The sequence below is a fragment of the Pseudonaja textilis genome, chromosome 3 (assembly GCF_049901715.1).
Source record: "Pseudonaja textilis isolate UNSWEBS1 chromosome 3, rPseTex1.2, whole genome shotgun sequence".
Lineage (NCBI taxonomy): Eukaryota > Metazoa > Chordata > Lepidosauria > Squamata > Elapidae > Pseudonaja > Pseudonaja textilis.
The window spans coordinates 95,930,440-95,953,199 of NC_141992.1; the positions used below are offsets into that span (position 1 = coordinate 95,930,440).

The 22,760-nt window shown below is 35.6% G+C and overlaps 1 protein-coding gene across 2 annotated transcripts in view; it reads right to left on the minus strand.

Annotated features, from left to right (window-relative positions):
- Positions 1-22,760, minus strand: part of SMG7 (SMG7 nonsense mediated mRNA decay factor) — a 57,426-nt gene that overhangs the window by 33,441 nt on the left and 1,225 nt on the right. For both annotated transcript variants that reach the window (XM_026703268.2, XM_026703267.2), the window contains exons 2-8: positions 8,204-8,235; positions 7,326-7,443; positions 5,684-5,816; positions 2,866-3,037; positions 2,205-2,276; positions 1,253-1,403; positions 450-585 (exon numbers count right to left, since the gene is read on the minus strand). In XM_026703268.2, the coding sequence (XP_026559053.1) occupies positions 450-585; positions 1,253-1,403; positions 2,205-2,276; positions 2,866-3,037; positions 5,684-5,816; positions 7,326-7,443; positions 8,204-8,235 (814 nt within the window). The remainder of the gene's footprint in view (positions 1-449; positions 586-1,252; positions 1,404-2,204; positions 2,277-2,865; positions 3,038-5,683; positions 5,817-7,325; positions 7,444-8,203; positions 8,236-22,760) is intronic.

The window sequence follows — 22,760 nt, forward strand, 5'->3', positions numbered from 1 at the left end:
ACAACTTTTCTTGCCATATTTGTTAAGTGCACTTGTTATCACTGCAGTTAAAATGACAGCAGATTTTAAATTAGTAACATGGTTGTTAAGTGAATCTAGCTTCCCAACTGACTTTGCTTGTCAGAAGATTGCAAAAAATTATCACATGACCCCAGGACACTGCAACTGTCATAAATATGAACCAGCGGTCAACAATTCAAATGTAAACTACATGACTATGGGGTTGCTGCATCAGTCATAAGTATGAAAAATGGTCATAAGTCACTTTTTTCAATGCCACTGTAACTTCAAATGGTCACTAAATGAACTGCTGCAAATTGAGGAGTACCTATACATGTTTAAATGGATTAGAAGAAATTCCCAAGGATTGTTGCATTCATAAATCAATTAAATCAATTTTATACAGAAGTTGGTTCAGCAGGAAAAGCTGGGAGTATTCATAAACTAACCTTGAATTGCTCTTCTAATTTCTCACGAAGAGGATTTAATTTCTCCAAATTCTTACTCAGATATACATGGCCATGAAATTTTATAAATGCCTTAATGAAATCAGATATTCCCCACTGAGTTTTCACCTCATCACGACTGCAATTATGAAACAAAAATTGTATTTCAGTCTTGGAAGCACACATATTAAACTTTTATATTACGTATGCACTTTGTAAACACTTACTGCATAAAATATGTATTTATTACTGGACTTTATTCAAGAGCATTATTATGGGTTGAAGAGAAATAATATTTGATAAAAGTGTCAGAAGCTAGACAGAATTGCTTTGGAAATCATATCGTCCACTAAAAAGCAATTAACCAAAACAAACCAAGGACCCATATTAATAATAGAAGCTTAAGACTGCACTCGTGTACAATTTTGATATAGCCAGCTGTTAGGATAATCAATCTATCCATCCAGCCACCGATTCAAGGACTGCTCCATCTCATAAATAAAATTATAATCTAATTTATGTGCAATATTTACAATTAGGAATTCATTTACAATTAGACTAATACTGGATAAAAAGATATGCGAAATAAAATTATTTGCTTGCAACTTTTTTGAGAACGTATTGATACTGCGGTTTGGGCAAACAATCTATAATGTGACTCTGTACACACTTCAAACCTTATACATGGTTAATACTTTGCACACATGAACTTATGACCCCCAGATGTTACTGAACTAAAACGGTATTTGTACAGAGACAATGTTACATCAATATATTCCCTTGTGAAATACATCCAATGGCCTTACCTTTCCAGTGCTTTAGAAAGTGCTTTTTGTAGGTTAGTAGAAGCAGCTGGGAAAGGAAATTTCACAGCAATGCTTCTGCAGTAGTAGAAAATTGTGGTCAGGTGATCTCCTTTGGAGGATGCTAAAATAGCCAGCTGATTATAAGGCTGACCTAAATAGGATAAATAAAAGGTTAGTTACTGAGTTCCAGCTTTGTTTTATAAGCGCAATCCAATGTCCTTGTTATATTCTAAACCAGAGGTCCAAACCCACAATCCGCGGACCGCTATCAACCTACGGCCTGATGGGAACGTGAAGCACTTTCTGAATTAAATGCTGAAAAATATGAATGACTTCAATTTACAGCATAATTGTTCATTTACATCATTCCTTTTATAAATCAAAGAGGACATACGTTTAAAAAATACAAGATAGGTATGAAAAAGCTGTTCCAATTGGATATGCAATAGCAAAAAACATTTCAGTGTGATGCTTACTAAGCATCAGCAGTCCCCAACTTTTGCGACTTGGCAGTCTGGCTGGGGGACGGGGAACCGGCCACAAGAGCAACAGGCTAGCACGCATGCACGTGTGTGCGGTTTTATTTCTGCAAGGGTCAGGCCAGCGCACACACACATATGGCCACATTTGTGCAAGTTGAGCTGCATGCGCAGGTACACATGTGCTGGCCTACTGCTCAAACAAGTTGAGGTGCACACGTGGCCCATTTTGAATAGTCTATGGCCTGGGGATTGGACATCCCTGCTGTAAGGTTTTGTTAAAACAGGGCTACTTCTGGTATAAAATCCTCAGCAGTGATTAAGTTGGTCTTAGAAAGACTGCCCTGTCTTCCTTCTTTCACTGCCATGACTGTGAAATATAAGTACTTAAAACTGGTATCCTAAATAGAAATAAGCCTTATCTGCTGAAACAGAAGTTATTCAACCATGTGTATTACACTTTCAAAACTCACCATTGGAGGGGACAAGCTGAGCTGCATGCCTATAATAGGATTCAGCCTGGCTGGTCTGATTTCTGTAGCGAGCTGGGAAGAGATTATTTTATTTTAAACAGAATACTAGTTTACATGTACCCAATTTCTAAAATAGCTTGTTTTGTGCATAATACATAGTGGTTCTCATAACATTTGTGACCTTCCAAATATATGGTTTTGAGTTATTTTGTTGTCTAAGAGAAACTGAAAAACTAATTGGTAACCAGAGTTACAAAACTGCACAGGTGATCAAGTGCATCACTTTAAAGAGTTCTACAATTTACAATACAAATGTCCTGTTTGTACTGCAATTTCACAAGGCCACAATGTCACTTAAATGTGGCATATTCAAGACACTATAGAAAGGGGTGTCAAACCTGCATTGTTGGGGCGGCATCACGTGACGTATCGGGACTTTTATCCCCTCCGCTAAACTGGGTGGGGGTGGGGCCAGCATGTGACGCATCTGGCCTGAGGGCCACAAGTTTGACATCCCTGCTATAGAATATGCAGTCTTGTACTGTCTTCATAAATTGATGTGTCTATTTTTGCACCCCCTCCTTGGGACTCTATCATTTGTATATTTTTTACCCTTGGAAGATAAGCTTAAAAAAGAACTTTGCCTACTTCCAATACTTACCAATGTCTCCAAGGTGGACAAGGCAGTGCTGGCATATATATGAGCAGGAGCTAGATTGTGGCTTCACTATGGCGCTGGTGTGCGTCTGTTTATTGCTGATAATTCCCAACTGAGAGGACTTCACACGGCAGGGCAAATCCACATTAAATACTGTGCACAGCTCCTGCAGTAGCTAAAATTAGAAATTATCAGTTATATCTAAATCTCAGATTCTCTATTAAAGCTTAGTTAAACATTTCTCTTTGTTATTCTCCATCATAATCACTTTGTCTTGAAGTTATTCAAGAAGATTTAATAGAACAATAAATCTTTTTATCATTCTTGTTTTATTTCTTAAGTTTATTTCTTGAAAGTTTTGAGCTCATTTGTTTAGTAAAAAAATCTCGATATTCAGTGGTCAAAAAATATTATAACATAGAGATAAAGACTTTAGAGATCCCGAAGAGCTGTTATTAACTGAAAGAGATAAAAGAGAGACCTTGGTCTGATTTGTTATAAAATAAATAAGTATCAATCTTGATTCTTGGCAACTACCAGTACCTGTACCAATCCCTGGAATTTTCTAAACAAGATTTTTAGAAGTAGTTTGCCACTGTCCTTCCTCTTTGGGGCAAGGGTGAGAGTGATTGGTCCAAGCTGGCTTCGGGACAAAAGCAGGACTAAGATTCATGATCTCCTGAGCTTCTAACCTGATGTTTCTTTAACTACTATACCAAGCTAGTTTTGGTAGATAAGTAGGTAGATAGATAGTTCTATTTCAGCATCTTTTTCTAAAGCAGTCAAATTAAGACCAAAGAAAAATCTCAAAACAGGATTGCTATCTTCTTTTCATAATTTTTCAATTAGTATTTCAGACATACACATTGTATTTTTCAGACTATAAGACATTCCAGACTATAAGACACACATTAGCTTTAGATGAGAAAGCAAGGGAAAAAATCTGCCTCTGCCTCACAGCAATTTGCCTCCTTGCAGCAAACAGCCTGGTCAGCTTTAGCACAGCCTGATTTAGCATAAGCAGCTGATTGACAGTTGGATTGGCTCCCGGAATACCATCCATCAGCTGTTCCAGGTTGTGAGGATTGCCGCCATCCATTGTCACCTCAGCATACTCCATTTTCAGCCTCTGTGTGTCCCATTTTCGGCCTCCACGTGATCCGTTTTTGGCCTGTTCCAGGAGGAGGTGGCGATCCCCACCGCCTGGAACAGGCCGAAAATGGGACGTGTGGAAGCCAAAAATGAGGCGTGCGAAGATGGTGATGATCCCCACAGCCTGGAACAGCTGATGGGTGGTATTCCGGGAGCCTGATCCAACCGCCAATCAGCTGCTCATGCTAAATCAGGCTGTGCTGCAACTGACCAGGCTATTTGCTGTTTGCTGCAAGAAGGCAAATTGCTAGGAGGCAGATGCCAAAGGGTGGGGGGCGGTGGGTATCTATCTATCTATCCATCCATCCATCCATCCATCCATCCATCCATCCATCCATCCATCCATCTATCTATCTATCTATCTATCATTTCTGGCCATTCTTATTTTAATTTTTTTTTTTTAAATTAAACCACAAAGGCCTGGTTAGCATGGAACACTAAGAAGAAAAACCCTGCATGGCTTACACATCACATTTTAAGGGGGGGAGGTGTGACAGCTTGATTCTCATACAGAAAAAGCTATCATAAAAAGATAGCAAAGAACTCTGAGACCAAGAAAAGCACAACTCAAAATCTGTAGCTTAAAACATGGGGAGACATTCAAGACTGGAACTATGAGATTCACATCAGGCAAATTTCCTACATGCTGCTATATATAGAACTTCTTCATAAAATTATCTAACCTTGTTGCGTCTATTTGAAAATGTGAAACAGAAATAAGAATGTTACAAATGAGCTTAAAATGCATAGCTGGGTTCTACATAACTGAAACAGATTACATTGTGGTTTACTACGTTATTTGAAGCAGCCTAATGATTGCATTGTTTATGACTTTATTTAAGCCTCTTGTATGAAGCTGCAAAAATATTATATGTAAAATCAGATTTCTTCAGACTAAAGAACAATGGAATCTATTATGTGACCTTAAGAACATGGTTCTATAATGTTATAATATATAACCTTTTTTAAAAAAAAAATCAAAACTAAATATATCTTTAATGGATTTGCAATTCTTTATTTCAGGATCCCTACATTTTAGATGTTTGGGGGGAAGATAATTTTATAAATATTAATATAGATCCAAGCAAACAGGAACAAAGAAAATATAAGATATATATTATGAAAACTCTCTCTTCTAAATACTACTCCACAGTTTAAATACTCTAAAATCAACAGCCATTTTCCAACTAACACATTTTACTTGAAGTTTTTGTAAGCTGCAGCTCACTTTATCAGATGCAATGGTTAGGGCTGGTATAGAATGTAAATTAAAATTAGACAAAGAGGAGAGGAGGGGAAGACAGAATAGTTATCTGCAATATCCGTATGTTTTCCAAAAGCCTTTATGGTTAAATGTCATGGAGACATCTCTTGCCTTTTCTAAAGGGAAAATAAATTTGCAGTACTCATTGGGCCCTTTCTCCAAGAGTCCTCCAGGCTTGGAGTTGATGTCTGTTATTCGTTTAATGACCTCTGCCTTGTTTTGTGGATTTTGTTATTAGAATATTTTAATTCAGGCTATCTGTTGATTTAATATCTTTAGCTGTTTTTTAGTTTTGTGCACAGCCCAGTCCACAGTAATTGAGCAGCCAATACATTTACATAAATAAAATTTCATGTCATTGAGCAACAATACAATTTTCATACCATGGTCTATCCCTTGACTCACCTGCGTATAGAAGCCACTAGCTGCTTCTAGAAATAGGGAGAGGTTTGCTTGAACTTCACTCCGATTTGGATTTGCTCGGTTTTTTGCTTGACCCTGTAGAGTTGTGATCTGATTCTTAAAGGCATGATTCCACCTAAAAAAAGGAGAACTTTTCATTGTTCTATGTTACACAAAAAAATGATATATTGAATGATACCTGCTTGAAGAAGAGAATAGGAAAGAGCTGTTTCAATGAAGCTTCTAGAGTACCACAAATATTATCTTTACATTATGACCATATATCTACCTAACCCTTCTCTTCACTTGTTGACACTTATGTCAAACATTCATGGCAATGAGGATTGTCAGAAAGCCTGGCTAGTAATAAGAATTGGGGGTGAGTATTACCCTTTTTTCTCTTTACAGTATGGACCAAAATAACCTCAGATTGCTCAATAGAAAAAGGCCCAAGGAAAGGAGTAGTTCTCTCGCAAAGAGCCCATTGTGACAAGGGGGAAGATGAACCTGGCTGTCTGCAACAATCAGTGATAAAGCAGCTGCATGGAGTTTCTTTCACCCTTCTCTGCAAAGTAGAACTCTATGCTTGTGATGCAGTAAATACCTTGGAATTGAAAGGCTATGCATTCTGGACACAGGTACTAGACAGGGATATCAAGAACTGCCAGCTAATATTTAGTACCCACAGGAAATGCCAATCAGCCAAGGTTGAATTGGATATAAATTCATCCAAGGCTTTGGCTTGAATGAATGGTTTCCCAACTTTCTTTTTTTCTTCTCCTCTTTCCTTGAATGTCTTTTTTTTTTTAAGTTTGTAAGCTCAATGACAAAGCTGACTCTTTTTTAATTGGGAGTCTATATGTGCTTGAGATCAGCCAAATGGTTATAATATTATCTCTATTACCACCAACTACTTGCAGCGTAAGGAAAAAAAACCCAAAAGTTTTATTTAAAATCCAATTTTTCAAAATAATGTTTCAGTCTGCACACATTGTGTTCAGTTCAGTTTAGTTTATTGGTTATTAGCCGATAGGCCATATCAAAATACAGAATTCCAAACACAAATTATTAGTAAAATTCTGTAAAAAACAATTTAAAATGAAATTGGAGTAAAATACAATATATAGATAATATAAGATAAAATTATATTTCAGTATAACCCCTACAATCTACCCCAATCAGACCCACATATCAACCAAGCCAATCTCAACCAAACCATTTTACTCAAGTACTTGTTCAGTTAAAAAAGAGATTGTACATATAGTCCTTGACTTATCATCACAATTGGAACCAGAATTTTGGTTCTAAATTATTGCAGTCATAAATCAAGTTGGACTGGGTTTAAGGACAATTTTTATGGCAATTATTAAGTGAATCATAGTTCTTCAATTGGCTTTTTTTTTGCCAGAAACTGGCAAAAAAGATTATGAATTGCAATTACGTGACTACAGAATGCTGCAACTGGTAATAAATGTAAGCCAGCTGCCAAGTACCTGAATTGCAACCATAGGACTATGGGGTTGGTGCAATAGTACAAATTATAAATCCCAGGCCAATGTGCCTTTGTTAAGTGAATGGTTGTTAAGTCAAGGACTACACTAGCATCTTTAACAAAATACTGTAAGTCACACTTAGTTATACTTACAGATCCTGTTCCACTTTTTTATCCAATGCATACTCCAAATCTGTTACTAACATTTTCTGGTATAAGTCCTGTAAAGCTTGTCGAGATGTCCAGGCTTCGGCTGGTCCCAGCTTCGAATCTGAGAAATATACATATATAGGTATGTGTTTGCGTATGTGTCTATATGTATGCGTCTGTGTCTATGTGCACTTCCCCTGCCTAGACCAATGGTCCTCAAACTTTGAGATATCTGAAAAACCTTTCTCCACGTGAAAAATTGTATGAATCGCATTAATAAATACGTTTTATATAATACCTTGTCATAGATTTCTCTCCTTAAACAAATGAATTAACATTTTACAATTTCACTATAATCATAAGCAGCCATGTGGACCCCCAAGGTAATTCTTATGAAACCCTGCGTTCCAAGAAACATAGTCTTGGTTTTATTGGCTCTAGACCAATAAAGCATTGTCTTAGCTGTGAACTAGCTTGCACAATTAATTTCTCTTTTGCTTTTGCAGGATTCAAAATAAGAAATCTGGACCAGTGGCACATGGACATTAATGGAAAGAACAAGATTTTCATCAGATCTGGAAGAGTACTGAAGACCAGTTGCAATACAGTTGACCCCAAAGTATCTAAAATCTCGGGGTAGTAGTGCTAGTCTTCTCCCTTGTCCTCATTCCTGCTGCCACCCTGTATTTGAAGTTGATGCCTTTGTATCTTCTTGCTCCAAAGAAGTAGGAAGAATGGCTCCTCAACCAAATCTCTTGATTTTAGTAATTCATAGTCACTAGACCAGAAAATTAATTAAAACCTGTTTGTGAATTACAATAACAGCTTTCAATGAAATCTGATTACCTAAATTTGGGAGATTTAGATGGTGAAAACATTACCTGTCATGTCAGCCTTCAGGACTTCTGCCTGCCTGTAAATAAAATACATACAATACTTGTTAAAACTATTAATAAAGAGCAATATTTTAAATAAATTTTAAATGCAAGAATATTCAGGTCTAATGGATTTGTGCAATTTATCTAAAATGCAATCTACAACAGAATCTCAGCTCATGTTCTAAGCTTTAGCCTTCATTATGATATATTAAGAATAACATTTTTACCCAGTTCACAATATATATAGATGTGCTGCCAAAATATAAAGCAACAACAGATTGCAAGTTATATATTTTTCACACAGCAGAAGAAATGAATAAAAAAGTGGGATACTGGGGATTACATCAAGCTTAGGTATTTATATATGAATTTGTACCTACGCCATTAGATTAGCAGATATTTTTTATTTTCAATCTCTCTGAGGTATAGCTATTAACACATTTTACTGTTATTTCACATAAATGCCATCCTTCTCAGCAGCCTTATGTAGTACTTTAAATTTTATATCTGTTGTAGTTGTTATATAACCTTTTAACAAAACTATTCCATGCATATGTTTAGGTCATTTTAGAGCCATTGTTGAACTGATTGGAACTGGCTATTGCATAGAATGGCTGCAGCATCATAAAATATTTGTTTTCTGGGGGAAACTGGAAAAGTTAAAAGAAAAATAACTTGCTCTGAGCCTTAAGTGTCCAGATCTTGACATAGAGTAGATGTTTGAAATTGCTCTTTTTAAGTATCTTTTGTTTCAGTTCCAACTTTCTACCACCCCAACTTATTCCTTTACTTAGCTGATTATTAAGAACAGAAGTGAGTAAATTTAGATGCAACTACTAAGGCAACTGTTTCATATACTTCGTTCAAAGAAAAAAACTGCTATTGCTCAACTGCTATCGCACAGCTCTGATACTGAGTAAGTTATTCATAAATATGCACACTTGTAGCAGTTTTTTGTACAGCTCACTGGTTTTTACAAGATCATTTTTCATGTTCAAGGTATCTTAAGAACCTACTTGGAATATGTCCAACACTGGGATTTTTAGGAATTTAAAATATAAATTTATGTATTAAACAGTTGTTAGACAATTATCACAAGGGGAATTCAACAGCATTTATAGGAAAGAGTACTATAGCTTATTTATGAATCTTAGCCAGCATGCCAATGGTGATGACGTGCATATGAACAGCAAATAATAGGCAATCTTTAAAATACACACACATACACCAGTTAAAACTTACATGTATAGCAAGATATTTAAGTACAATAATTACTGGATTAGGTTCCTACATTAAAATCTCATTTAGAAAACATCTGTTGCTCTCAAATATATATAACCAACCATGTATTAAGTGGAGCCTTTTCACATTAAGCCACTTGCCAAACTAATAGCTCTTCCTACCTAAAGTCTTATTACACTTCTGCATAAAGTCAGAAATCTAAGAAAATAAGAGTGGGTTTTTTTCATATAACTTCACAGGATAATACAAATATATTACTTTATCAAGTAATTGTAAACTACTTTTACAATTGCTTGTAAAAGCTATTGCTATTGCTTTCTTATTGAATATTTTAATGTATTGCTTAACATGTATTTTACTGAAGTTTTGCAAACCATTTTGAAATGCTTCAACATAAGAAACAATATTAAATAACTAAGCATATTCCAAGTATTTAATAACAGACTTAGTTCTTACATGTCTGAGAAATACATGTCATTATATACAGAAGACACAAACACTAAAATCCCGTCTATTTCAGTTTCTTTCAATTTAGCCATCTACCCACATCCCTCTTTAGAAATATTAATAAAAATATTTTTTTAAAGAAAAGCAATCTTAAGATACAAAACCTGATTTTTCACGTATACTTGCAAAAAAAAAAAATTAAAAACTTCTTTCCAAATGTATGTTAAAAATAAAGTAATTTGAATTGTAGAAATCCTAAATACTGAAGTCCTAACTGCTTCTGTGTTGAAGAGTAATTTAATTCAAATATAGTCATCTTTTCTAATTATTTATGAGAACATGAATATTTTAACTGGAAGAATTAAGGAAAAAAAACTCAATATATGCTGTATTTCCTTTGCCTATCCTTGTGCAAATACAATATTCAAAATATATATATGCCATGCTATGTTTGTTCATTTTCCTCTAAAAACAGACTTAACCCTGAAACCTGAGGGCCTGCTATCAAAGTTCCACAGCAATTTTCTGTCAGGTAGGATTTTCAGTCTCGAAATACATCTTCCAAATCTGCTGTTTCATTTAGCTTTTTTATTTCCACCTTAATATTATTTTGAAAGAACTAGCATTATCTCCCAAAAGGAGAAGATACACAGGATCGAAAAAGAATAGATCCTCACGATTCTATGATGCAATACAGTTGTAGTAAAGGCACATTATTCCCTTTCCCAGAGGTCTGTCATTCACACACATAAACCTGGGCATTCTGCTGATATAAAAAAAGCAGAAATCCAATAGAAATAATATTGTCTGTCTCTGTTTCCATTAGTATGTATTTTAGAATATCCAAAATACACGCTGAAACGGGGAATTGACCAGAGTTAAAGCCTAACCTATTTAATCACATTTGAAATGAAATCAACTACTTTTACTTTTCACTATAACAAGAGCAGTACACCTGTCACTCTCTTCCAGCCCAACCCACCTCACAGGGTTGTTGTGGGAAAATAGGAGGAGGAAGGTATATTGGATATGTTTGCTACATTGAATTATTTTTTAAAATACTACAGCTGGTATACAAACAAATAAACAGCAACTCTGCAGATGAGAATACAAAGAATAATACTGAATAAATTCACTCTTTATCATTATTACTGATTCAGTGTTTTATAATATATTTTATTTGCTCATAAAAATACTTAGGTGTTTAATTCACTGATAGTGCAGAACACACTTTTAATACATTTTCACAATTGCTTACATTAATTAGGGCTTCTTTACAAAGGGCAAAGTAACAGATGTACACAGACTTTCACATATCCTGGTACAATGGAATACCCATGTTCGGCCATGATAACTCTAAAAAATCTATTACTTTTCTGCTCCAATAGGGAACTATTTACTTGCATTAATACTCCTGTCATTCTGAGAGGTTTTTTTAGCCGCAATTTGTCTGCAAAGTGGAACACAAGACCCGCTGGAATACCATGGTCCTAAAACTGGAAGAGGCTAGGCAAAATACAAGCATCACACTCTTTTTTTAACCACTCTTAGACACCTAATAAGAAGGATTAAATCAGCAAACAGCAATGCCTACAAAACTGATGGAACATTTGTAGCATCTTCAAATGAACTTTTCCAATAACTCTACAACCATGAAGAGCTATAGGTATCACCAGTAGATCGAATACTGTAACTTAATCAAATGCCAAAAAAAATCAGGAGTCAAACATTGTGCCCACGATAGAAGAATAAAGGTAATGAAAAATGGTAGAACAGAAGGATGGAACTACAACTGCGGCACCCAGAGCTAGTGTCTGTTTCATTGAGTGACTATATTTATAGTTAATTTGGCATTCATGGAAAGTCTCCACTATATGGAAACAAAATATTATAATCTATATTTTGAAAAAAGTTGAAAGCAATTCAAGTTTTATTGCCAGTATCAATAAAGTTTTACTGCCAGTATCAATAAAGGAGAATATTTGTATCTCAGAGTTGAAATGCAGGTCCTTTGTGCTCTGACTTGGTTGTTTTCTTGCAGACGTTTCATTACCCAAACTAGCCCTGACAATGTTACATAATTTGGATAATGAAACATCTACAGGAAAACCATGAAGCTCAGAGAGCACCAAGGATCCCTCATTTATTGTCAGTCCTTGGAAAGGTCTTCATAAGAATCAGGTAACTGCATTTCCAGAAACAATAGGAAAAAAATAATTAGAGGAAAGTAGCCTGGCTTCCACCCAAATCAAGGATACTGTGATCAGATTTTCATCATCACAAAATGAATAAATGAGAGAATTCAATGATAATGAATTCAATGAGAATTCAATAATAACTTGCTCAATGACTTTGAAGCAACTTTGACAGTGTACACTAGTCAGTTTTATGGAAAGAACTGAAAACCCACATATTCTACAACAATTCCAACAAATTGTGTACATATCCAAAATTAATGTTCAGTTCTTGATCCGAATTGGCATTAGGTATGGCTGTGTGATCTCAACCCTTCTGTTCAAAGTCATACTGATGCTATTATGAAGAAAGGTTTGGAAGGCTCTGCAACAAAACCCATTATCTCCAATTTACAACAATTGGGACTGGAATTTCTACCATTAGTTGTAAGCACCCAACATGATTAAACCTCATTTTTCTACTCTTTGTATGGCAGTTGTTAAATGAATCACACAGTTGTACACCTGAACCATGCAATCATTAAGCAAATAATGTGGTTGTTAAGTGAATCCATTGTCCTGAGTGGAAGGCTTTATTTCATATCAGAAATCAAGGTCTTGTAACTGTGGGACACTGCAACTAGTCATAAATGCAAAATGGTTTCCCAAAAGCTAAAATACAGCCCTGTGATCCTGTAGGGGGAATGTGGTAAACTACTACAGCACAATATTTTACAATGCATTATGGATCATACAGCACTCTTTCCAAGGCTGCTGCAACAATGAATGGTTGTTAAACAACTGGTCATATGTCAAAGAGTATCTGTTTTTGTAGACAATATCACAGAAATTGCTAATATCTTATATATCATCAACACAGTTGATTATACAGTAGAAAAATTGACAGCAAAATGAAGATTTTGACAATTGATGGGTCTCAATCTGCTACCTACCTCAACAGAAGTTGAGATAAGTAGTTAAGTTTAGGTAGTTAAGAGCAAGTTAACCAATTCAGTATCTTGGGTTGCTGGTAAAAAAATAAATAAAACATCATAAAAAAACAGAACGAGCTAACAGAATTGGCCAGATCAATTGCTGTCCTTAGATATTTCAACTAGTGCTTCAGGAAGAAACAAAACATTTCAGTGAAAAGGGATAAAAGCAGAGGTGGGATTCTACCTGTTCAGACTGGTTCTATAGAACCGGTTGTTATGATTTTGTGTAGCTCAAAGAACCAGCAAATCGTGCCCCTGGCTGGCCCCGCCCTGCCCCTCTCCGCCCCCCCACTCCTCCAGTCAGTCTTTATTGTGCATGCCTGACATCGCTGACTGCATTCTCTTCCTCCCAGTCACTCCTTAAGGTATTTCTTTTTTTCCCCTCCCGACAATCAGCTGTTTCGATGATCAGCTGTGCCAGGATCCCGCTTGCTGTCTTACTGCTTCACCCAGGAGGCCAAAAATGGAGCACGGGGGTGTATACCCCCCACGCTCCATTTTTTGCCTTGCTGGACCCCAGGAAAGCCTTCTGGGAACAAAAATGCTCCCCAGGAGGCTTTCCTGAAGCCCAGGAGGCCAAAAAAATGGGGGGATGCTACAAAAAAACCCAAATGAAGCCACGCCCACCCAGTCACATGGCCACACCCACCTAGCCATACCCACAGAACCGGTTGTTAAAAAAATTGAATCCCACCCCTGGATAAAAGTCTTCAAGGCACTAGTTCTGCCAATCTTGATATACAGATTTGAGACACAGACCCTATTAAAAGCCAACCTAAATAAGATTGATGTTCTTTTAACATGACCTATTGTGTATTCTGGAATTTTCTCTTATGCTAACCAACTACACTTTTCCAGGTGTTTAAAAGAGCTGTTTGGGAATGTATAATTTATTTGCTTTAAACAAGCAGAATGACAAAAAGTATTTGTTTTTAATTCAGATGCAATGATGAGACATTACAGCTATTGTTTAATTCACACTTTATATTTTAACTGCAAAAATGCAAGAGACTGATTGGTGGACATTATATCAGGCAATCGCTTTTTCTAGTTAGTATCTTTTTCTAGTTATCTAAATTGCTATGCCTGTATCATTAACATGTTTTTTGTGTGTTTGGATGGATCAACTGGTAACCCGTATGTGTAAAAGAGGAGTAGTGGCAGCACACTCTGCAACTAAAATTGTTATTGTTGTAATAGGACATTTCTATTAAGAATTAGGATTTAAAATACAAAGGAATTAATTATTAAGAAAATCAAAAATAAAAATGCAATTGAAACTGAAGATAAATAAAATTTGCACAAATCTGAGCAATTTAAAGAATTTGAGGCAAGGAAACTTGAAAAGAAAATCAAACTAATCTATCTGTGAAGTACAAGCTGGATAGTAAAGGAATTGCGGAGACTGTAGAACAGGGGTATCAAACTTGATTTCATTGAGGGTTGCATCAGGGTTGTGTTTGACAGGGGGGAGAGTGGGTGTTGCTGGGGTGGGCCATCGAAAACAGAACCCAGGAGGGCTGGCAAGCACATTGTGGGCCAGTACTTTTCTGTTTCTAGGGCAGCCCCAAAGGCTAGATCTAAGCACCTGTGGGCCGCATTTGGCCCGCAAGCCTTGAGTTTGACAGCATTGCTGTAGAACAATTGAAACAAAATATCATGGCTATTGCAGAGAAAATCAAGTGATGTGCCAATCAAATAATTCAATTCTAGCAGAACCTGCACTTGAGAGCAACTTAGCATCAATTCTACAAAACGCTTGAAGATATGAAAGGACTGGTCACAAATAATGTAAAGCCTGGCAAAGAAAGACCCTAAAATTTTGGAAAAGTTTGTGGAAAAACAACTGGAGTCCTAATAGGCATGCAACATGAATCAAGCAGGTTGAAAACAGTGAAATTACTTGGTATGGAAGAAATTAGATTAACTAAGGAAATAGTACAAAAACAATCAGAGAAGGATAAAAACTTGAGTGCTCCTATATCAGATGAGCTCCATGTTTTCTTACTAAAATAACTGACAAATCTACACTTGAGCTTGGCAAACCAGATGAGTAGGGTTTGGAAGCATCAGAAACTGAAAAATGACTAACAGCTGAAAGGACATTCCTAACTCATAAGGAAAAGGAGAAGGGAAATGAGACTGGAAACTACAGGCCTGTAACCTGTTTGCCAACAACATACAAACTACTTATGGGCATAAATGCAAATAAAATCTACAACTATTTGAAAATATAGAACAAAAAGGGTGCTAGAAAAAATCAAGAGGAATAAAGGACCAGTATTGATTGACAAAATTGGTTTAAATGAATTTGAAAAAAAAAAAGAACAATTTTACATCAAGGGTCTTCAAACTTGGCAAGTTTTAAACTTGTGGACTTCAACTCCTGGAACTTGTGAGCTAACATGATTGGAGGAGGAATTCTGGGAGCTGAAGTCCAAAAGTCTTAAAGCTGTCAAGTTTGAAGACCCCCGGCTTATATAGACTATAAAAAGGCATTTGATTCCATTTCACATAGCTGGATTGGATTCTCAAGAATGTCTCAAAATTTTTGGAATCAGCAGAAACATTCAGCAATTTATGAATGCTTTAAGTTTGAGCAGTGCTAGGATTCAACCGGTGTTACTACTGGTTCGGTGACTATGTTTTGCTTTGCGCGCATGTGCGCCAGACACATGCTGTGCGTGCGTGTATAAAAACCTTTAGCTTTGCCGCCCTGACAGCTGAAAAGCACTGCGCGCAGGTGCCCAGCATTTGTAAAGCCTCTTTCCTGCTTTTTCAACCTCAGCTCTGCAGCACAAAGCAGCTAAGGTTGAAAAAGCAGGAAATAAAGGACAGGCAAGAGCCCGGGCAGGTGGATGGGCCAAACAGCAGCAAACACAGAACTGGTTCAGTGTCTGCTACTCTTCAGAGCTACTGGTTCTATAGAGCTGGGCAGAACCAGTAGCATCCCACCAGTGAGTTTGGGTGAATAAAGCTAATGGGGAAGGGCTAGAAATCCAAAGCAAAAATAGAATTTTCTAAGGTGACTCGGTATCAACTAGTACTTTATGGCTCCACTGAAAAAAAGTCACATTAGATTCCTTATTTCAAAAATACAAAAGTATTCAGTAAATATATTGAAATGTGATTTGGCATTGACAAGTGTATATTGTTGGCATAAAGATCGAATCTGATGGATACAGCTTAACAATGAAGATTTAATAAGTGGGAAATTTGGATACTTCTGACTTATTATAGAATCATACTATAATACTTCTACCAAACATACCAAATGAGTCTGGAAAATTTTGAAATCAAAGCTAAATGGAAATATCATATACCTGTGCAGTCCCTATTATTTGATGTATAGCAGAAACAACTGACTGGATAGAACTTGATAACTTGGATCAGAAAACAAGAAAACTAATAACATTGTACCATGTTTTGCACCCAAAAATGATACTGATTGACTGTATTTGGTAAGAGCTGAAGGTGTTGGAGGACTCCTACAGATGAAACAAATTGTCAAAGAAGAAAAGCATGGCCTGAATGATTACATTTTTTAAAAAGAAACAAGGAAAATCTTGAAGGAACTCAACAAAGGAAAGCTCTTGAAAAGCACAGGTGAATGCTAAATAGACAACTGAAAATGATTTCCTAATTGGAAGAACTAGCCAATATATGCTTAATACTTGAAGGATATAGAAGAAAAAAGCTGATTAAAAAACCCATATGAAGTTGATTAATATCAGGAGAGCTAAAGAAAAAAACTGAAGGCTTTACTTTAGTGGCTCAATAAGCTTTACCAGGTAACGGCATGAAGGCAAAAATTCAACATGTAACAAACAAAAGCCGATGTTCCCTCTGTAGTAAAAGGATGAAATAACTGACCAGTGGCTGAGCAAAATGTTACAAACTGCCTACAAGAAGTGTTAGGAATGCCAGAATTATTCACTGGAAATTTTGCATGAGTTTTGGATGTGAATGCAAGAAAATTTATCATCAAGTTGAGCAGATTTTGGAAAATCAAATGGACAAGCATAACATGCCTGATATTACAGCTGTTCATAATATATTGCTCATAATATGCACGATATAGCAGTTTGGGGGGGGGGGGAGTCTGCTTCATGGATGTAAACAGGTGACAGCTCACTATTCTATATTACACACGACTTTTAAAAAAACGTTGGCATTGCTGCAAGTTATTTCCTGTCCCAAATATGCTTTTTCTAACATTTGCATAGCTAATTTTAAACATAGATTTAAAGTTTTTCATAGAGCTTAATAAAATTAACCCCTAATGTTCTAGAAAATCTTTTAAGTATATAGAAGATTACAAAGAAAGGGATGGGAAGCGTACAGGCTCAGAAAGATAGGAAGTTATTGCATGGTTCACATTCAATTAGTGTAATACATACAGCAAATTTGTAGATTTGAGATATTAAGACTGCATAGAATAGCGTGAGAATGTTTGGGATAAAACTTGGCTTCCGCTTGTGGCATATTGACAAAATGGGCCCAACCTAATCAGAACTGCTATTACCAATCTGAAGTCTATAAGTGGGAAATGGTAAAGAAACATTAACAAACAAAATAAGGAACATATCAGTTCTGTGTCTGTGAAGATGCTGGGTATGGTATGTAAATGCAGAGTTTTGCTCTTTAGCAAGTCATTGAAAATATACAAATATGGAAAAAGAAAATTTATTCTATGTTATAGTTTACAAAAAGCATAAGATATAACAGGTAGGCTTGAATTATGAAAAGGTTTCCATGAACATAGAGTTGAAGGTTAGTTGCTAAATGTGAAAAGTAGTCTATGATAGAAAAGAACACATGAAAAAATGAAATTTTCAGAGAATATTTATTATACTATAAGGCTGTAATAAAATGAATATATTAATGGATAAATACATAAAAAATTAATGTGGTGACAGCAGAAGTTATGTTGATAAAAATAAGGTTATATGTGTACTATTCTATGCATATAATACCACATTATTGGTTGAGCACATAAATATTTGCTGAGAAATCTGGATAGATTCTAGGATGCAACAAGAAGCATGAATCTTAATCCAGATAGTTATGTTCGATGAGAAAGAAGACATGAACAACTGCAAGTTTTATATAAATGGCAAAAAAATAGAGAGAGTAGATGACTGCACATACTGATTGAACCTGGTAGAGGATGGTAGGTAATACATGATATGTTGCAAAGAATTAATATTTATCACAATTCATGAAAGGGCTGTGTATAAGAGTGCTTATCTCCAATTTGTGATATAAAAGTAAATAGTGGATATACCAGAAAAAAACATCAAAGTGAAACACAGTCAAAATAGACTACTTTAAAAGTCTGTATGGCAAAATACTAATACACACACCCTCCCTAATGCAATAGTGAGTTTGTGAATAACTGTATAACACAATGTATCTGCAGGGATTCTCTTTTTTACATCTCAAAAATCACTAAAAACCGTTCCCCCAATTCTGTGCTAAGCACAGCATAATGGTAATTAATACTTTAAGGATTCTCACCACCACACCACAAAGTTTGCTGTACAGTTTATGGTAACTATGATTAACCACAGCAGGAGAAAAACTCAGGATTTTTCCCTCTATGGGTACCAATTTTCCAAATTCTAGTGTTCAGAAGATGGTTGGTCTAATTCCCATAATCTAAAGGCTGTGCTATTGAGGAATCATCTCATCCTACTAGGATTGGCCTGCTGGCAGATGTGGTATGCAGTGGGTCCCATCAGCCAGAGAATTCCGGCTGGTGGGGTGCAGGAGAAGAGCCTTCTCTGCCCTTGCTCTTGCCCTTTGGAATATCTTGCCCCCCCCGGAGTGAGTTTGGCTCCCACCCCCCTGACTTTCCATAAGAGGTTAAAGACCTGGCTCTGTCATTTGGGCTGAGGCTCCAATGGGGCAACATCATGCTGGAGGTGGTTGACAGATTAATAGCAGATCCCCAGTTCCCCAGCTTATCCTGTTCCTTTCCTCCCTATCTTTTAATTATAGGTGATAATATGTATTTTTATAATGTTTTATTCTTACTGTAAAATATTGTTGCATTGTTTTATCCATTTTAATATTATTAACCACCCAGGGTCACATCAAGAAAGAAAGGGGGGGGGAGAGAGAGAGAGAGAGAGAGAGAGAGAGAACCCAATACACTGGAGGCCACAAATACGTTGAGGAAAACAGATCATTAACTATTTATTTTCCTCCTCCTCTTTAAAAGAAAAGGTGGAAGATCAATTCAAGAATAACAAATTAAATTCTGTAGAGGAGATAAGACTACTATCTCTCACAGGTTTAAGCAAAAAAAAAAAAAAAAGGCATTTAAACATCAAGAAATTTTTACATACAATATTAAACAGCCAAATAGAAAAGGCATACCATTTTGATATAAACTGGAGTTTTTAAATCTGAACAGGCTATTAATAGAATCTTTGATAATCATATTGAACATCAGTTCTAATTAAGATTTTGATCTCATTCGCTAGACTTTAAATAAACACTAAATAAATAAATTCATTGTGTATTTTACCCACAAACAGGCTCAAAGACAACCCACAATCAAGGTAATAATAAATTGAAAATTATACTTAACTGCACTACCATATCTTCAAAGTCAAATATAAGAACAATGTATTATATTTATATCCCACCTTTGGTCTTTGGAGTTTAAGACAACATATATAATCCTACAACACAATTATTTACATCACAACTTCTGAAACAGGTTACACTGAAATTTCATATTTGCACTCACATCCCACATATTTAAAAAATACAGATTTTCCACTTCTCAAATACGAGATAACATTTTACTTATCAGAGGTCACTTTAGTCAGATTAGAATTTATTTCATGTTTTTGAAATGTCATAAGTATATCCTAGACTTTATATGAATATGATGTGGCTTATGTATTATCAACTTCTTTGGAGAATAAGTAGAAGTTGGGATCAATTTTAAACCATAAGCCTATGCATGTTTACTCAGACATCAGGGTGACTTCACTCGTAAGGTTTATAATTTAGTTATTAGTTTTGCAGCATATATATCTTTTAATCTTTTATGTACTTCACTTATTATTTTAACTGATTTAAATTTATTGGCTGCCCAACTTCATTGACTGTCACTTAGAGGTGAAAAATATTTAAGGGTCACAATAATTATTTGGTTTTACAATTACCAAATAGTGTCTTTGACTTTTCATCACAATATTTATAAATATATTTGCAATATATTTATATTTGCAATATAATACTATGACAGAAGTTGTCTTTCTCTAGGAAAATTTTATTGTGGGATCAATTTCAATGGCAAATTTACAAGAGCAATAAGACAAGAACAGTAAGAAAATATGTAAAAATAACACCTGTCTCCTCGAATAGTCCATAATGTAATTACTATTATAAGAATCTATATTCTACTAAACATCTTATCAGAAAAAAGTAAGAAATACAGTTCTAAGTTAAATGGTAAACTAAAAATATATATTTAGAGACATATCTCCAAGAGAACTGATGAAACAAAAAGTCACTGTTTCTCTGGAACAAAAATAAAGACAGGAAACTGCTACATTCGATGAAGAAATAGAAGCTAGGTCTACAATTAGAGGCATTGCTACCAGCAAAAGTTATTCATTTTACTGGAATAAGTGAAACTTAAATAAGGCCTGATTTGGTAAAGATGATGGGAGAGTTGATCCAAAAACAGAGCATGATCCTAATGAAAGTTAGTTCAAAACTTTTCAAATTACAGTTAGCATCTTAAATTCAGAAGAATGACAGCCAATGTGGGAAACATGTATCAACATTGTAATCATACCCCTCAACTGCTAAACTATTGAATGCACTTAAAGCATAAATATTTCTCACCAGCATCACCTTTCTTTATGTACATTTAATACATTTATTTAACTTTATCCTTCCAAGGGTGGTGTGGTGGCCTAATGTTGAAGACGCTCTCCCTCCCACTCCAAAGGTTGAGAGTACAATCCTAGGTAGCAGCAGAAAAAAATCTCTCCTAGATTTCTCTCCTAGGGTGCAAAGAAAAAAATATCTGCTGTGAACTCTTGTGGCATCAGGAAGAGCATCCAGCCAGTGAATGTTCAGCTTCAACCAATTCCCCCCAACCCACTCTACCCTGAATTTGAGGGATTACAGGGTCATTTTATTTTACTTTATCCTTCCAAACCCTGTTCTCTCTCTTTGAAAATGGAAAAGGGAGAACATGATTGGACATCTTTGGTGCAGTGATGTACCCAAATTCAAAGCTGCAGAAGAAAATATAGAATAAAGTATACAAATAAGAGCACTGTGGAACATTTTAGCTCCCCTGAAGCTAAACTTCTGCTTTAACAGAAAGAAATGAAGGCTCCAAAGAGCAAACCTAAACCACCTAAAGGTGACAGAGAATAATCATTGAGGTGTAAAACAGCCTCCCCAAAATAATCAGGTGTTGTGTTTCCTAATTTATCTCCAATTGCAAGTCTTTAGAGTTTCCAAGTTTGCAGACACTTACAAAATGGAGAGGATCCATTATCCAATAACACATGCAGGTTTTTCACTGGGAAAACTTAAAACTGGCTAAATCTTTATTTGGACATACTGCTTTAAACACATAAGAATTATTTTTTTGCATTTTCTTACAGCTTAATAATTTACAGTTGTCAGTATGGTCTTGTAGGACATACATTGACATTTTTTTAAAAAAAAATCATTGTTAATAAGACTTTTGTATGCTGGTAAAACAAAAATAAGTCTATGAGTATGCTATCTATATTATTCTATTATCTGGGTAAATAATAACAATGACATGTATACAACTTTATAGCACTGAAATAATCTGCAAATATATTTATGCTAATGTTATTTAAAATGACAGAATAATGCAAAGAAATATCTGGGGTATAATATAGTAAAATTGAGAAGTGTTTTTTCTTTATTCATGATATATTTTGTGGCCAAAAACTATGTTCAGTAAAGGCATCATCCAACAACAAATATCTTATTTTTATTCTTCTCTCTATCCCATCTTTTTTTTTTTACAAATAACTCAAAGTGGCAAACATATTCAACACAGTTTCCTATTTGTCCTACAACAACCAACCTGTGAAGCAAGTTGGGCTTAGAATAATTTACTGGCCCAATGTCACCCAGCTGGCTTCCATGGCTAAGGAAGGAGTTGAGTCTCCCACTTTGTGGCCTGGTGCTTTAACCACTTAAATTATCTTTTTCTTGCCAGACAAAATAATTTGATTTACAATTAGTTGGCACTGCAGGCTTGGAAGAAGAGACTTGCAGAGGACTGATAACCAAGTTATCATAATTTGGAAATTAATTATAAAGCACCTTAAAGATTGAAGTCACAGAAATATTTATGGGAGTTACTGATTAACTTTACACCAGAGGTAAATTCTTGTACCATTTAACAACGTAAAGCATAACTGCAGAACTGAATTTATAGGACAGCTTTCAATTACTGCAAGTACAATTCAGGCTGAGAGATAAGTGAATTAACAATACTTATATCTAGGACAGCACTTGCATCTTTAAATGAACAAGAGCTCCTCACTTCAGTTCCCTAATAGCCTGTTCCTCTCTGCCATGTAGTCTTCTCATTTGCTCAGCCAACCATTGTCTCACCCATCAGCCATGAAACGTCACTGCCCTTCTGCACATTTCCCACTATATCTCCCTCTCAGT